Consider the following 19,040-nt stretch of genomic DNA (forward strand, 5'->3'; position numbering starts at 1 on the left):
AAAAATTCAAAGTAAAAATTAGTTATAGTTATTAATAGTACTTTCGAAGTAGCTTGAAAAATTAATGAAATGTTGAAATTTATAAATATTGAAAATAAAAATACGAAAAAGTTGTAATACTTTTAAAAATGGCTTTAAAAAATTTTTAAAAGTAATTAAATTCTTAAATATAGGTATGTAAATAGATTTATAAAGTAAATTTAAATGTGAAAAGGAATTTTTAATCTTTTGTATGTCTGATTATCTTGTAAATAAATAAATTAAATAATTAAAAAAATCAAAATACAAAAACAATACAATAGTCTTCAAAATTATTTTTAAAAATAATTTAATCTAAATAAAAAAATAGTAATAAAAAAATAAACAGAAATATTTTATAATAATGGCAAAAAATTGAAAAATAGTTTTAAAAAGTCAAAAAATTGAAAACTACTGTGTGGAAAAGTAGAAAAATTGAAAAATAGTGTCAATAATAATCAAAAATATTTTTCAAAATTAGAAAAATTGAAAGATAATTTTTAAAAAAATAAAAGATTGAATAATAGTGTCAAAAAGTAGAAAAATTGAAAGGTTAATGTCAAAAAAAAGAAATATTGAAAAATAATGTCAATAATTGAAACATACTTTCAAAACGTGAAAAAATTGAAAAATATTAAAAAGTAGAAAGATTGAAAAATAATTTCAAAGGAATATAAAAATTTAAAAATACTGAAAATATTTGAAAAAGAATTTCAAAACGTTAAAAAATTGAAAAATAGTGTCAATAAAAGAAAAAGAAATTTGAAAAAGTAGAAAAATTGAAAAATAGTGTCAATAGTTGAAAAATATTTTTAAAAAGTAGAAAAATTGAAAGAATAATTTTTAAAAAATGAAAAATTGAATAATAGTGTCAAAAAGTAGAAAAATTGAAAAATAATTTCAAAAAATATAAAAATTGAAAAATAATGTCAATAATTAAAAAAGAATTTTAAGACCTTAAAACATTGAAAAATATTGTCAATAAATGAAAAACAATTTTAAAATGTAGAAAAATGGAAAAATAGTGTCAAAAAGTAGAAAAATTATCAAATAATTTCCAAAAGTAGAAAAATTGATAAATACTGTCAAAGAATAGAAAAATTGAAAAGTAATTTCAAAAAATGGAAAAATTGAAAAATAGTGTCAAAAAGTAGAAAAATTAAAAAATAATGTCAAAAAATTTTGAAAAATAGTGTCAAAAATTGAAAAATAACATTTCAAAATGTGAAAAAATTGAAAAATAGTTATAGAAAGTATAAAAATTGAAAAATAATCTTAAAACGTTAAAAAATTGAAAAATAGTGTCAATAATTGAAAAATAGTTTCAAAACTTTAAAAATTTGAAAATTAGTATCAATAATTAAAAAATATTTTGAAAACGTTAAAAAATTGAAAAATAGTGTCAATAAATAAAAAATAATTTTAAAAAGCAGATAAATTGGAAATTATTGTCAAAAAGAAGAAAAGTTAATAAATAATTACAAACAATAAAAAAATTGAAAAATAGTGTCAAAAATGAGAAACATCACAAAGAAAATATAAAAAATTAAAAAATCGGAAATTTTAATTTTAAATTTTTAAAAAATTTTAAATTTTAATTTAAAAGTTTAAAAAAAATTAAATAAAGAAAAATATGAATAATAAAATAATAATTAATCATTTGCAATAAACGTCAATTTATTTTTTCTTCAAACAAAAAAAGAACAGTCATGAAAAGGAAATTGTGAATATAAAAAAATTTGTTAATATCCTGAAAGGGAAACATGAATAAATTAATATTTTCCTTCACTTTAAAAGAATGTTTATAGACAGAAAGAGATTTTGAAATTTGCCGCCAATCTCTCTGTTGTCTCACACACATATATATTTTCAGGTCAAACAATGTGGGTGGCAGGTACTCGCAGAGTTGGAATTCACTGCCACATCAACACTTTCTCGACAGTTTAGCGTGAATTTTATCTTTTTTTTCGTGTATAATAATTATTTTCCAACATATTGTTTGGAGAATTTTTTTTTTTTAAATGAACTGAAAAATTCTTTTTTTTCTCAAAAATGAGTGGAAAAATGTCGAGAAACAGATCTAAAGCAACTTACTGTAAGTTTAAAAAAATTAAATTTCTTTACTTATAAGAAAAACAATGCTGTACTTATTTCACATTTATTAAAAGTTTTTGTTGATTCTTCTTCTTCTTCTTGTTCTCTCCCAAGAATTTCCTCAATTATCCTCAAAAAGTTTCTTCAAAAAACTATTTTTTTAATTCTGTAAAATACTGCAAAATTACATTCAAAATTAAAATAGCGAAATTTTACTATTTTTTTTGCAGTAAATTTTATTGTTCGAAAATTTAATTTCAAATAAAAAAATTGCAAAATTTTACTATTTTTCATTTTGCAATTAACTTTTATATTCCGAAAATTTTAATTAAAATTCAAAAATTACAAAAGTTTACTATTTTTTTTGCAATAATTTTTTTTCTCGAAAATTTAACTCCAAGAATTTACTATTTTTTTTGCAATAAATAATATTATTTTGCAAATATAATTCCTAATTGAAAAATTTCAAAATTTTCTGTTTCTTTTTTTTTTTGCATGTCGTTTTTATTATTCGAAAATTTAAATCAAAATTTTAAAAAACTGCAAAATTTTTGTTCTTTTATTTTGCAATAAAATTTACTACTCCAAAATTTAATTCAAAATTAAGAAACTTTAAAATTTTACAATTTCTTTTTTTTTGTGCAGTAAATTTTATTAAACCGCAAAATTTTAGTTAAAAATTTTTAAAAAATTTAAAAATTGCTAAATTTCAGTACTTTTATTTTGCAATAAATTTATGTACTCGAAATTTTAACTCAATATTTAAAAAAGACGCAAAATTTTAGTTCCTTCATTTTGCAATGAATTTTATTTATGAAAAATTTCATTCAAAATTAAAAAATAGCGAAATTTTACTATTTTTTTGGAGTAAATTTTATTATTCGAAAATTTTAATTACGAATTAAAAAATTGCAAAATTTTACTATTTTTGTTTTTTTAGTTAATTTTTATATATTGAAAATTCAAAAACTGCAATAAAAATTTTTTTGCTCAAAAATTTTAATACAAAATTAAAAAATTTGCAGTATTTTACAATTTGTTTGCAATAAATAATATTATTTGCAAATTTAATTCCAAATTAATAAATTTTTAAATTTTATTAAATTTTCTTTTTTTGCAAGAATTTTTTTTTTATTTGAAAATTAAATTAAAAATTGTAAAAATTGAGTACGTACTTTTTTTATTTTGCAATAATTTTCACTAATTGAAAATTGAATTCAAAATTGAAAAGAGCGAAATTTTACTATATTTTTATGCAGTAAATTTTATTATTCGAAAATTTAATTTCAAATTCAAAAATTGCAAAATTTTTAGTTACTACTTTTGTTTTTGCAATTAACTTTTATATTGCGAAAATTTTAATTCCAAAATTACAAAAGTTTACTATTTTTTTTTGCAATTGAATTTTTTTTCTTGAAAATTTAATTCAAAATTAAAAAATTGAAATATTTTACTATTTGTTTGCAATAAATAATATTATTTTCAAATTTAACTTCAAATTAATAAATTTTACTAAATTTTCTTTTTTTGCAAGAGAGTCATTCCATTATATTTCGACTAAAGTCGTTGCCGACTAATTTTAAAAAATTGTAATATTTTGCAGGAATGATTTTAAAGATATTAGGATCACCGAACAAAAAGAATTTTTTAAATATTTTTTATATTTATTGTAAAATAAGCATCTAAAGTATATGAAGTCGTAAAAACTGACACTTTTTCATCTATTAGAAAATATTAAAGAAAACACATCATTTACTATAAAAACGTAAAAAAATTATTAGAATTTATTAAGAATGAATTATTTTATTATTATAAATTGATAGAAACAATTATTAATAAGAAATAATAAATAAAAAGTAATTTTAAAGTTTACATGGAAAATAACCTATTTTTGCAAATTCCATTCACTAAATATGAGAAAGAGAAATCATTAAATTGGATAAAACCTTATGAAATATAAAGTACCTGTGATTAACTTTTAGTTTTTCTTACCACTTTCTTCCTGTTTTCTTCACAAATATTAAAAAATAAGCAATTAAAACTGGCACTTTGCTTATTTTCACGATTTTAAAATGCAAATAACTTCTGCCCAGAAAAATGAAAAATTACGAAAATTGGGCAATAATTAATTCATCACTAGATACACTTACTGGAAAAAGATTTTCTTTGGTCCCGAAGCTATTTCTCGAATTAATTAACTTTAAACTTTTTACTATTTTTATCAGGTTAATACATGTGATTTCTTTAAAACTGAAGTTGGTTCAAAACGATTAAACAAGAAGAGCTAACTTCGTCCTTTAAAAAACACATGTATTAACCTGATAAAAATAGTCAAAAGTTTAAAGTTAATTAATTCGAGAAATAGCTTCGGGACCAAAGAAAATCTTTTTCCAGTGAGTGTATCTAGTGATCAAATAATTATTGCCCAATTTTCGTAATTTTTCATTTTTCTGGGCAGAAGTTATTTACATTTGAAAATCCTGAAAATAAGCAAAGTGCCAATTTTAATTGCTTATTTTTTAATATTTGTGAAAAAAACAGGAAGAAAGTGATAAGAAAAACTAAAAGTTAATCACAGGTACTTTATATTTCATAAGGTTTTATCCAATTTAATGATTTCTCTTTCTCATATTTAGTGAATGAAATTTGCAAAAATAGGTTATTTTCCATGTAAACTTTAAAATTATTTTTTATTTAATATTTCTTATTAATAATTGTTTCTATCAATTTATAATAATAAAATAATTCATTCTTAATAAATTCTAATAATTTTTTTACGTTTTTATAGTAAATTATGTGTTTTCTTTAATATTTTCTATTAGATGAAAAAGTGTCAGTTTTTACGACTTCATATACTTTAGATGCTTATTTTACAATAAATATAAAAAATATTTAAAAAATTCTTTTTGTTCGGTGATCCTAATATCTTTAACATCATTCCTGCAAAATATTATAATTTTTTAAAATTAGTCAGCAACGACTTTAGTCGAAATATAATGGAATGACTCAAGAATTTTTTTTTATTTAAAAATTTTAAAAGTTGTAAAAATTGGTTACTTCTATTTTACTACTTGAAAATTGAATTCAAAATTGAAAAAGAGCGAAATTTTACTATATTTTATTGCAGTAAATTTTATTATTCGGAAAATTTAATGTAAAATTAAAAAATTGCAAAATTTATTTTTTTTTTTTGCAATAACTAATATATTATTTTGCAAACACAATTCCAAATTAAAAATTTTTTAATTATTTTTCTATTTCTTTTTTTTGAAAGTTGTTTTTAGTGCTTGAAAATTAAATTCAAAATTTAAAAAAAGCAGCAAAATTTTATTTCCCTTATTTTGCAGTAAATTTTATTAAATTGCTAAATTTTAGAACATACTTTCATTTTGCAATGAATTGCACTACTCGAAAATTTAATTCAAAATTAAAAAATACCGAAATTTTACTATTTTTTTTGTCAATAAATTTTATAAATCGAAAATTTAATTCAAATTTAAAAAAATTGCAAAATTCTGTTAATCACTTAAAAGGAAAAATTACATGACAGTTAAAAATTGCGACTATTAAGAATTAAAATACGAAAATGGTAATGAATCAGAGAAGTGTGGAAAGAATATATGTTTATTATTTGTATGTGCGTAAAATATAAAAAAAAAATTAGAAAAAAAAAAGAAAATGAAAGGGGAAATTTTTGTGGGTGAGGAAAAAATGAAAAATTAAACAAAGGACCAGTGTGTATTGTGTGTGACAAGTAGAGAAGAATGTTTACGATTGTATGTATATTTAAGATATATGGGAGGAGAGAAATATATGTTAGGATGGTATTGCATTTGCAACAAGGGACCAGCGAGTGGGGAACCTGATTACAAGGCCATTACATTTAACGCTGCTTTTTCATCCTAGACAGTAAGGGGATTCAGTTCGACTTCGTTCGACTCCAGTAGTGCCCCATAAAGCCACACGATTCAAGTTTTATTGGAAAATAGTTGTCCATTTTTTTTTTTTTTTTTGAAAATTCATTTTCTTTTACAGTAAAAACGCCTTTTATCCCCTTTTTTTCGAAAAAATAATTTTTAAATTAACTCGGTATAATTTGTTCAATGTGCTTTGTTCTATCATTCATTATTTATTTCTTCAAGTTAAGGAATTAATTTATTTTGAGTCCTCAAACTAGTCTTGGGATTTAAAAGAATAGTATTTTTTGAAACGGAATTTATCATTATTCTAAGGTAAATAGAAAAAAATTTATTTTTTACTTGTTCAGAAAATTGATCGCATGTTCTTCATTAGCAATTTTTATTTTTCTATTTTTTATTTCTTTTTTAATTTTTATTTTTCTATTTTTTATTTCTTTTTCAATTTTCAATTTTTACTTTCAACAAATTTTTACTTTACAATTTTACTTTCTACTTTTCTTTTTATTACTTTCTACTCTTTACTTTTCTATTTATTACATTTCTATTTTTTATTATTATCCTTTTTCTTATTTTTCAACTTTTTTCTTTGCCTTTTTACTTTTCAATTTTTTATTTTCCTTTTTTCACTTCTTTATTTTTTACTTCTATTTTTTATTTCTCTTTCATTTATTTCTTCATTTTCTATTTCTTTATTTTTCAATTTTTTTCAATAACTAATATTAAAATATTATTTTTTATTTTCCATTTTATTTATTTATTTATTATTTAGTTTAATTTTTTTTATTAGTTTTTCGAATTATTAAGAAATAAATAATAATAATAAAAATGTTAAATAATAAAGAAAGTAATTACTTTCTTTATTATTAAACATTTTTATTTTTCATCAGAATTATTTCATTACTATTAATTTGTTATAAAAAATAAATAGGTACAATTATTAAATTTTTTACTTTGATTAACTATTTTAATTATTATCTATTTAAATTGCCTTTAAAATTTGTTATTTTATTATTTTTTTCTCTTACGTACAGAAAAGATGTGAATAATAAAATAAATAAATAAATTATTTTCCATTTGTTTATTAAATTTGTTATTGTTACCATTTTAATTATTGTATTTATATCTTGTTATACTATAGAAAAGAATTTTATTATTCGTTACTTTTTATCTAATATTATTGATTTTATTTATTATTTTCAATATTATTTATTATTATTTTTATTATTATTATTGTTACTATTGTTATTGTTATTTTTGTCACTGTTATTATTGTTAGTTTTATTTTTGTTTTTGTTATTATCTATACTATTGTTAATGTTGTTATTGTTACTATTATTATTGTTACTGTTATTAATAAATAGTGAAATTGTTACTGTTACTGTTATTATTTTTATTGTTATTATTGTCACTGTTATTATTGTTACTTTTATTTTTGCTTTTGTTTTTATGTATGCTATTATTATTGTTGTTATGGTTACTTTTCTTTTTGTTTTTCTCATTATTTATACTATTATAATTATTATTATTATTATTGTTGTTGTTATTATTTTTATTATTGTTACTGTTATTGTTACTATTGTTATTCTTATTATTGTCACTGTTATTATTGTTATTTAATTTTTTTTTATCATTTATACTATTTTTGATGTTGTTATTATTACTGTTACTGCTGTTATTGTTATTATTGTTTTTGTTATTGTTGCTATTGTCATATTATTATTGTTGTTACTATTATTGTTAATATTAATTTTATTGTTTATACTAAATTATTTTAATTCGCTTTTTAAATTTCTTTTTAATAATTTTCATATTGTTTATTAAATTTTATAATTATTTGTTGTTATTATTTTTTGCTTTGTTATTATTTAAACATGTCTACGGATTACAATTATGTAAAAAATTTCAATTAAAATTAAATTGACCTCATTATTTGTTTCAAATAAGATTAATTCAGCAGATAAATTAAAATTTATTCACCCCCCATTTATTATATGGGAATTACGTTAAAAGTTCAATATTATATTTTTAATAAAAAATTTCTATTTTTAAATACATACGATAATTTTATTATACAATGAAAATTAAACTTCCCAATACATAATTTTAATTTCAAAGCGCATATAAATTTATTTAAATATTTAATAATTATTAAATTATAGATACCGTAATATTGTGTTAATAATAATTATAATAATAATAATTTATAATTATTATTATTGTTTTCATTAGCTATTTAGATTGACTTCAAATTTTTTTTTTTTTTTTTTAATACAGAAAGCAAGTATAAATTAATAATAATAATCATTACTAGGGGCAGGGGGCTCTGCCCCCCTAATTTTATTTTTAAAAAATCTGTAATTAAAATTTCTTGAAGTGGAAAAATAAAATGAGGAATTCAGAGGCGCGCAATAATAATTATTTTGATGAATCACTGTGTGAGCATTCTCATCTTTGTGATTACGTAAGAATTAAAAGACGCATTCATTGAAAAAGAAAATTTTATTCTTTTGCAATATATATGTAGAGGAAAAAGAAGAGGAAGATCGAGATAGAGAAACAGAGAGAGAGAGAGAGAGAAAGAAATGCGCGTATTTAAACGTTTTCTTTTCTTTTTCTTAATTTTAATAAGTTTTTCTTGTTTTTGTTTTATTGCAGCACGAGAATTGGCGGCGAGGGACGATTTTGAAATGAAGGCAGAACAACAGAATAGAAAAGCACCACCGGGTTCCTTGACCCTTGGCGTTTCTTTTCTAACACATTTACTATTAATTCTACCAATTCTCTATATATTGGTTGTCGCATTTCATCGGCCCGAACAATTATTCACATGGCATCCAATTTGTATGTCACTCGGGGTAAGAAAAAAGAAGCTTTTTTTAGAAAAATAATTATTAGATTTTGGAATTTTTAAAAAATTTAGTGTTTTATAATATTTAAAAAATTTTTTATCTATTTTTGTTTCTTTCTTTCTATTTTTTGTTTTGTTTTGTTATTTTTGTCATTTTTGTTGATTTTTTGTTGTTTTTTCTATTTTTGTTTCTTTTTTGATGTTTTTTCTATTTTTGCTGTTTTTTTCTATTTTTTACTATTTTTGTTTATTTTCAGCTGGTTTTTTTTCTATTATATTTTTGTTTGTTATTTTTTATTTCGTTTTTTTTTATTTTTGTTTCTTTTTGTTATTTTCTTCTATTTTTAATTCTTTTTTTTGTTACTTTCTTCTATTTTTGTTTCTACAATTCTTTTCTATATTGGTTCCTATACTGCAGCTATACTTGAATTTCTATTTCTGCTCTATTTCAGTTCCGAATTCCATTTTTGAATTGGGATCTAAGAGAAACTATTTTTGATCCCTTCTAGCAAACAATTTTTTTCTGAATCAAAAAATACAAATTTTAGTTAAGTTTCCATTTCTTTGAATATTTCGGTCTCATGCAATTTTGAAAAAATAAAATTGCATAATATTTAGAACAAAAAATTTGGTCCTCATTGAATTTCAAAAACTTTATTATTTAAAAAATAATAAAGTTTTTGAAATTTTTATTTAGATCATTAATTTTATTTATTTTTTGTAATTTTAGTTTTTTGTGATTTTTTTTTCATTTTTGTTCGTTTGCTATTTTAATAGATTTCGTATATATGTAAGGAATATTTTTTTTCTACTTAACGGAAGTTGATAAAATTGCCAAGTACAATAATTATCCAAGAGCTGCTTTGTTTTTCTATTTTTTGTTATTATCTTTCAAAACTCGTATTTCAAAAAATGTAAATTCTCAGAGAAGTTATTTATGTTTTTTTTTTCTTGCTTTAAAAACAAAACACAGTATAGATTTAATGATTTTCTGATAATTGACACCTACAATATAAGAAAATAAGGATTACTGATTAGTTGTGGACTATAGTGTAATTATAATTGAATTATATTTGTACGATTGTGAGCAATCTTATTGAAATGAAAATCATAATTTTTGCATTGAATTAAAAATGAAATTAAAAATGACAACATCGATGGAAGAAATACATTATTGTTCTTCAGTAGATCAAAAATGTTGATAAATTTATTTACGAGGTACGTTCGAGAAGAATTTTTTTTATTGTTTCTGTTTTGAGAATTTTTGTAGGTAGTATGTACATTTTTGATTTTACATCTTGATACATTAGATGACATTAGATGACATTAGATAGCATTAGATAGCATTAGATAGCATTAGATGACATTAGATGACATTAGATGACATTAGATGACATTAGATGACATGAAATGACATTAAATGACATTAAACTACTGTAGACGACTTTAGAAAACTTTATAAGACTTAAGATAAATTTTGAATATTTTTAGATGACTTTAGGTGACGTTTGATGACTTTAGCTGACCTTTAGCTGACTTTAGACGACATTAAACGAATTTAGACTACATTCAGATTAATTTAGACGACTTCAGAAAACTTTAGGTGAATTAAGACTTCTTTAAATGACATTAATATTACTTCACAGCACGTCAGAATACTTTGGATACATTTAGACGTCTTTAAACGACGTTCAGATTACTTTAGAGGACTTTAGAAAACTTCAGAAGACTTAGGATGAATTTAGATGAATTTAGACGATATTCAGATTACTTTAGGTGACTTTAGGCGTCATTAGAAGACTTCAGACGATATTAGAAGTCTTTAGGTAAAAGTCAGATTAATTTAGTGAACTTTATAAGACTGTAGATGACTCCTGACTAATTTTAGATCTCTTTGGATGACAATAGACGCCATTCAGATTACTTTAGAAGACTTTAGATATATTTAGTTCGATATTAGAAGACTTTAGAAGATTTTAGAATACGTCTATAGACTTTAAACGTCATTTTGATTAATGTAGATGACTTTAGAAGACATTTAAATTACATCAGTTGATTTTAGACGACATTTGGATGAATTTAGGTGACTTCAAAAGATTTTAAATTAACTGTGACGTCTTTAGACGACATTAAGATTACTTTGTAGCTGTTTATAAGATATTAGATAAATTTAGACGTCTATAGACGACATTCAGATTAGTTTAGAAGACTTTAGATGACGTCAGACTATTTTTAGATGTCTTTAGGTGACATTAGACGTAATTCAGATTACTTTAGATGAGTTAAGTTGATATTAGAAGACTTTAGATGATTTCAGCAGACATTAAACTACTTCAGACGAACTACAGATTAATTTATACGACAGCAGAAGACTTTAGAAGACTTTAGATTACTGAAGATGTCTTTGGACCATATTCAGATTACTTTAGACGACATTAGAAACTTTAGACGACTTGAAACTACTTTTAGACGTCTTTGAATGACAATAAACCCATACTGAATGACATCAGATGATTTAAGAAGACGTTAAACGACTTTAGACGTCAATTAGATTCATTTAGACGATTTCAGAAAAGTTTAAATAACTTAGGACATCTTTAATCTGGATTCAGATTACTTTAGGAGGCTTTTGATTACTTTAGATGACATTGTAAGACATTAGAAGACTTTACAAAAAATTTAGATTGATTTATTCAACTTTAGATGTCTTCGGACTACTTTGAGACAACTTTAGATGTCAATAGACCACATTAAGATTACTTTAGAAAACATTAGATGAGCTCAGTCAATATTAGATGACTTTAGATGGTTTCAGAAGACATTATTCGACTTCGGACGATATGTAGATTAATTTAAACGACGGTAGAAGAGTTCAAAAGACTTCAGATTAATTATTATGTCTCTAGACAATATTCAGATTACTTTAGGCGACTTTTGATGATGTTAGACGACATTAGAAGTTTTTGGAAAAAATTAAAATTAATTTAGTGGACTTTCGACTGTAGATGACTCTAGACTACCTTATTTAGACGTCTTTGGATGACAATAGACGCCATTTAGTTTACTTTAAACTGCTTTTGATTTTTTTAGAAGACTTTAGATGAGTATAACCAATATTAGATGACTATAGATGATTTTAGAAAACGTCATATGACTTTAAACGTCATTTAGATTAATTTAGACGACTTCAGAAGAGTTTAATTAAATTAGGAAGTCTTTAAACGGCATTTTAGATTACTTTAGGTTACTTGATAACTTTAGATGACATTAGAATACTTTAAAAAAGATTCAAATTAACTTATTCGACATTAGAAGACCTAAGATGACTGCAGACTAATATTAAATATCTTTAGATGATGTTAAACTTTAGACGTCATTTCGATTAATTTAGACGACTTTAGAAGACATTTAAATTACAACAGCTGATTTCAGACGACATTTGGATAAATTTAGACGACTTCAAAAGATTTTAGATAAACTTTAATGTCTTTAGACGACATTAGGATTACTTTGTAGGACTTTATAAACCATTAGATGAATCTGGACGTCTAAAAAAAGACATTCAAATTAATTTAGATTACTTTAGATGACGTCAGACTATTTTTAGATGTCTTTAGATGACATTAGACGTAGTTCAGACTACTTTAGAAGACTTGGATTTATTTTAGTTGATATTAGAAGACTTTAGATGATTTCAGAACTTTAGATGACCTTAGACGACATTAGGAAATATTTAAATTAACTTAGTCGACATTAGAAGACTTTAGATGACTTCAGACTAATTTTATACTTCTTCATGCAGCTTTTAGACGTGTTCAGATGGCATTTAGACGACATTAGCTGACTTTAGACAGTTTTTGTCATCCGGAGATGACTTTAGACAACTTTGTAGTCACTCCACCTATCTTTAAATAACACCAAACGACCTTTGGCCCAAAATTTTGCATTATAATAATTCTTCCTTTATTTTTACAGGCACTAATGATAATCGAGGGAGTCTTCAGTATATCCGGCGAAGCACTACTCTCCCACAAATTATCACGTGCAAATCGAATAACAATCCACTGGATAATGCTCACAACTGGACTTTGTCTAATTCTCTCCGGTCTGATTATTGCAATCGTCAACAAAGATAATCTAAACAAGGAACATTTTGTCTCGTTCCATGCAATTTTGGGTCTAACGACAATTGTCCTCGCATTTTTGGTGGCCACATTTGGAATTATTGCCAATAATACAAGATGGCTTTATCCACGTATTCGACCAGTGCTAATCAAGGTTCTCCACGCATTCGGCGGTATTACAATGACTATTCTGTTTATTGCCAGTGTAATTGCCGGCTCTTATACACATTGGCTGGAACATCAGAATGTTGGTGATCATGATGTGGGGAAAAAACTCGTTTTTGCCTCACTATTTATCGCTGGTGTTTTGGTTCTTTTTAAACCAATTTTGGGTGCAGTCTCAAGGACAAGGGTTCTTATTAAAACACCACAGCAACCAAGTAATACGTGACCTTGTTAATTGTTAAAGGTCACGTGAGTTTTTTTGTCCAAAGAAATTTTTTATTCCCCCGATGAGAAAGTTTCGGTGAGATTTTTATTTTTTAAATCTAATTTTCGACTTTTTAGAGACGAAAATAAAAAGCTTACTTTCCATTAGTGGCGGTTAGGTTGAAAACAGTGCGCGCGCATCGTGTCAGTAGTGGGGGGAGTATGCGTTATGATTGGTGCGCTCTCACGCAATGCTTCTCAACCTAGACCCTTGTTTTGAAATTATTTTAACATTAATATTGGAAAGAATCTAAAATTTATTCTTGAACAATTTAAATTCTTTTTTGACGTGTATAAATACAAAATACCAGAACAAAAAAAATAAAAAACGAAATATTTCTATCGGGAACTTTCATCAACTCTTTTTCAATGTATACAGAGTCTCAAACTGTGTAACGCCCTCACTTGAAATCGAGACACGTATCTATTTTCGTACATTATTTTACGAGTGCGGCACGTATCAGCAATCATGTATTTAAACAAAACAAGGAAAATTTTCAGTGCTAATAATTTCGTGGAACAAAATTCCAAGTTTTATGATTGATAGTACGAGGAAACGATTTTATTGCTCTAAAATAATAAATCTGGAATATTTTTACATTTTCACTAAATTTGTTACCAAAACAGAAATTTTTTTTTTATTTATTCTTACAACAACAAAATCCGTCCTTATTGACTCAATTAACCAAAGAAGAAATTATTTATTTTACTACATTTCTTATATATTTTAATATTAATAATTATAAATAATTCAAGTGACGCCGTTACATTAAAGAGAATATTTCACTGCGTCTATTTTATATCTATATTATTTGTTAAGAAAATATTTTTGTAATATTAATTTTTTAAAATAACATTTTAGATTTTATTAAAAGGACTTTCATTATTTGAATTTATCAAAAAGATTTCTCTTTGTGCATCGTTTACACTTTAGTATGGTAAATTTTTTTATACATTAAAATTAGAAATTTTTCCTCTCTCTCAATTTTGAAGAAACTGTTTTCTACTTTTCTGTATGGTAAACTTTAATAAAAATTAACTGCCTTAAAATTTTAAGAAATATATGGTAAATTTTACTAGACTACAATATATTTTTTAGACAGTATGTTGAAATTTACCATACTACCTTTTAAATGTTTACAACCATTTGCTAAGTTCTACTCTACTGCCTTGTAATTCTAGCGAATGCATTTTAATTTTTACTATACTTCACTTTAATTAAAGAAAACATTATTTTAAATTTTACCATACTACACTGTAATTTTTAAAACTTGAAAACAGTATGATAAATTTTACTATACTATAGAGTACATTTTAAAACAGTATGGTAAATTTTACTATAGTGTATTTTACTGCAGTGTATTTTTCACAACAATATGCTAACTTTTACTATATTCCAGTGGAATAGTAAAAACAGTATGACAAGCTTTACTATACAACAGTGTAAAGTTTAAACAGTATGATAATTTTTACTATACTGCAGGGTAATTGTTAAAAATTGCATGTTAAACATGACAATACTACAGTGAAATTTTTAAACCGTATGATAAATTTTACAATACTAGAGTTTAATTTTTAAAACAGTATGGCAAATTTTACCACACTGTAGCGTAATTTCTAAAGCAGTATAATTTTATAATTATGCAGTTTTTTCGATAGTAAATTTTATCTTTCAAATAAAAAAATGTTATCTTTTCAGTATGGAGAGTAAAATTTACCATACTGTATTTTGTTAGGATCGTAAAAAATTTGTTTAGAGAAACTTTGAAATTAAACTTCCAACGTTCAAAAAGTCCTAAAATTGTTAAATCTGGAAAAAAGAGGATTATTGAAATAAATTACTGATAATGTACGACGTTAAGCGGAAAGTTTAGCAAAAAACAAAAAAACACGAAAGTCTGATTTTTATAAACCGTATAAGCATACAAAGTTGTATTTTGTAAGCTCATGCATTTTTTTTTCTACCAATGGATACTTAAAAACTGAGTTTACTTTAAAATTACTTTAGACACAGTTTTAAAGTAATGTCTATAGATAATTTTTTTTATCTAAACTATTATATACAATTTTTTGATACAGTGGTTTTTTATTTTAATTCCATTTTCTATTGTTTCTGGAATTCTTTTTTTTTATTTTTGTTTTATTTTTATTAATTCTGGTTTAAATTTTTTTATTTTTTAAAAAGAATTTATTGAATTTTATTTTTTATATTATTTATTTTATTTTTATATATGGGACACGCACTCATTAGAAATGGTACCTAAGAAGCAAACGAATTATAGGTTATGTTTGTGTTAGATTTCTCTGGATTAAAAGTTTATTTTTTAATACTGTAAATTTGAAACGAGTTTTAATGGAATATTTCTGATGCAATGAAGATTTGAACATACAAAATTTTAAGTACTAATTGATTCTCTTTTTGTATTTTAACTCCAAACATTATAAACACAACCTAAAACTTTTTGCTTCTTCTTCTTTTGAAGCGCCTCATATATTTTTGTCTTGATTTCTATTATTTTTAGTTTATTTTTATTATTTTTTTATTTTATTTTTATTATTTTTTATTTTAACTATTTATTGTTTTTTCAATTTATTTTTATTTTACTTGTTCAAAAAAATATTTAAAAAAAAATTTTTTTTTTAATTTTTATTTATTTTTTTAAATATATATATATATAAGAAAAATGTGCAACTTATCGTCAACCATATATCAACACTTTATTATAATTACACACGCATCGTATACATATACACAGAATATAATGTATATATATAATATCTCTTTCGTAATACAATGTACATGTATAATAATACAACTTTTTTTTTTATTTTGCAATACCTTATTAAATACCACATCTGCTTATGTATAGACGCTCGTTTTTCAAGTTGTTGTTGTTGTTGTTTTTTTTATTCATTTACCACAACTTCGCGGTTTTATTTAACATTATGTAACAACGTGCATGTATATATATGTGTATATTTATACAATATACATACATACATACATGCATAAATACATAATATGTATATCGAATATAAACTACAATTTATAATTATCATATATTATTTATTATATATAATAATATTAAATAATTTATTAACAATAATATAATATATATCCTTTTAATATATATTTTCCAAGAAAATTATACAATCATATAATGTCGTTTCAACTATTAGGCAAACAAATGTATAAATAACGATAATTATATACCATAATATATTTATAATAATATTATATAACTAGTAAATATATTTTTATATATAATATACGCATATATAATTTTCTCCGCATTCTGTATAATATATTCCATATTATATATTGCATGTTGCATATTATATATTATATATTGTATATTGTATAATATATATTATACTATATTTAATATACTATATTTACTATACATATTATTGTAAACTATATAATATACCCTATGTATATTATATATTTTATATAATGTGCAGTAAATTAAATACTTTATATTATATGCAGTATATTGTACACTGTATATTATTTACAGTATATTATAAACTGTATATTATTTACAGTATATTATGTAATATAATATACACGGTATATTATTTAAAGTATATATTATATACTATTTATTATACACTGTATATTATTTACAGTATATTATACACTGTACATTATTTACAGTATATTATACACTGTATATTATTTACAGTATATTTTACACTGCAGATTATTTACAGTATAGTATATATTACCATAGTATACAGTACCATATATTATACATTATATTTAACTATTATATTATAATATTAATATATCAATGCATATTTTATTTAACATCGTAAATTGAATTTGATTTTTTGAAAATTTTTTTTTTTCATTTCGATTTCGTTATACATATATATTATATTATTGTACAGAAAATAAATATGCATGTACGTATGTATATGTATATTAATCTATTTTATTTATATATAATAATAATTCTCCGTCTGTAATAATATTATATTTATTTGTACACGCGGTGCATACAGAAAGTGTCACGTGTTCTCGCGTGAAAAAATAGTTTCAACCATAATTTTTATTTTATTAATTTTTCTTTTTCTCTTTTCTTGCTATATGATAAATATTTGATCTTTACATAATAATTTCGATCAAAGTGTATGTGATATTTATATTTATATATGTATATATTGGTATAAGAAAGGATATATTTATCTTTCTTAAATAACAAAAATTGCGATATATACTTTATATAATATACAATATAATTCATTGACACTGTTTTGTACACCCCGCATATATAAAAAAGTTATATAATCTCTCCAGAAAAGTCCCGCTTTTATTATTTTTTTTTCTTATTCTATCGACTTGACTGAAAATAGTTTATATTTTCGTTTTTTATATATAATTTAGTTTTATTTATTATTTTTGTTTGCAACTTCCTTTGGCTTTCATTATTGTGACTTGATTGTATATCGTTCGATTGTGTGACACTTTTGAGGCCTAGGAGCATTTTACATTTTTTTTTTATTTTCTTATAACATTTTTAAACATTATGACTTACAAATTTATTGCCGTTCCTGTTCTACTAATTAAGTAGTAATTAATTAATAAATTAATTAGTCAATTAATTAATTAATAAGTTATTAATTATTGAAATTATTTAATTTAATTTAATTATTAAATAATTAAAATTACAAAATTATAAATATTAAATAAAAATTTTAAAATTATAATTTTGAAATAATCAATTCATTAATTAATCAACTCTTCAATATTGGTAGATTACAATTAAATTCTCGAGTATTTCATTTACATTGAAATTTTCTGTTTTTTTTTATTCATCATTTTGTTTTTACATTTTTTTTTTAATTTTATTGACTTTTCTTTGTTGATTTCGAGTCGTGTTCCTAGCTCAGTGTCAGGCACGTTACGACGAACCTCTGAGAATCGCGTTTGATATTCTAATGAACTTTTTATTTTTTATTTATTTTTTTTTCTTATTTTTCTATGTTTTCAAAATTTTTTGATGATTTGAAAAATGAAGAACTGTTTTAATGGAGAAAAGAAAAGATTTTTTTACCCTTTATATATATGTAAACGATTCCAACGTATGTTATTTTAACTTTTTTTTAATATGTTTTCTTTTTAAATATCTATTATTATAATATATATAATATAGAAACAGATATGTAACTCGTAACAAATATTTTACAACTTTTTTTTTAAAAAGCATTTCTTCTTTGTTTAAAAGAACAAAAAAGTCTAGTTTGGAGGGGGAAAAACTGTTTAATATACAGATATTTATGTATATATATTCTCTTCTTCTTTTCATAAAATTTTCGTATACATGAAACATGAAAGTCAAATATTTTATTTAATCAATAATTTAATATTTATTGACTATTTACTAAACAATATTAAAATTTTAAATAAAGATTTAATTAATAGAATTCATATTTACTAAAAGTTTAATTAAAAAAAAAAAAAAAAAAAAAAAATCATTTGTAAACTTTTGCCCTCTTTCTAGTATGTTTACAATATATATACATATATATTTATGTATCTAGATATAATTTTACGAAAATACGTTCAGCTGGGATTTGGCGATACCTTTTTTCTTCAAA

The 19,040-nt window shown here is 22.4% G+C and overlaps 1 protein-coding gene across 2 annotated transcripts; it reads left to right on the forward strand.

The window, feature by feature from the left end:
* Positions 1 to 1,926: 1,926 nt before the first annotated feature.
* On the forward strand, positions 1,927 to 16,318 carry LOC122499727 (transmembrane reductase CYB561D2-like). 2 transcript variants are annotated; one of them, XM_043608202.1, is made up of 3 exons: positions 1,927 to 2,113; positions 8,688 to 8,887; positions 12,856 to 16,318. In XM_043608202.1, exons 1-3 carry the CDS (start codon positions 2,071 to 2,073, stop codon positions 13,393 to 13,395), a joined length of 783 nt encoding a protein of 260 aa, XP_043464137.1. In that variant the 5' UTR covers positions 1,927 to 2,070; the 3' UTR covers positions 13,396 to 16,318. The 2 variants fall into 2 exon arrangements, with proteins under 2 accessions (XP_043464137.1, XP_043464138.1); XM_043608203.1 differs by lacking the exon at positions 1,927 to 2,113 and adding an exon at positions 5,955 to 6,344.
* Positions 16,319 to 19,040: the final 2,722 nt, after the last annotated feature.

Source organism: Leptopilina heterotoma, unplaced genomic scaffold, assembly GCF_015476425.1.
Source record: "Leptopilina heterotoma isolate Lh14 unplaced genomic scaffold, ASM1547642v1 Lhet_174, whole genome shotgun sequence".
NCBI classification, from domain to species: Eukaryota; Metazoa; Arthropoda; class Insecta; order Hymenoptera; family Figitidae; genus Leptopilina; species Leptopilina heterotoma.

Coding starts and splice junctions, on each gene's coding strand:
- LOC122499727 (XM_043608202.1), top strand. CDS start 2,071: ATGAGTGGAAAAATGTCGAGAAACAGATCTAAAGCAACTTACT. Junction 2,114..8,687: donor CAGATCTAAAGCAACTTACT/GTAAGTTTAAAA, acceptor GTTTTATTGCAG/CACGAGAATTGGCGGCGAGG. Junction 8,888..12,855: donor CAATTTGTATGTCACTCGGG/GTAAGAAAAAAG, acceptor TTATTTTTACAG/GCACTAATGATAATCGAGGG.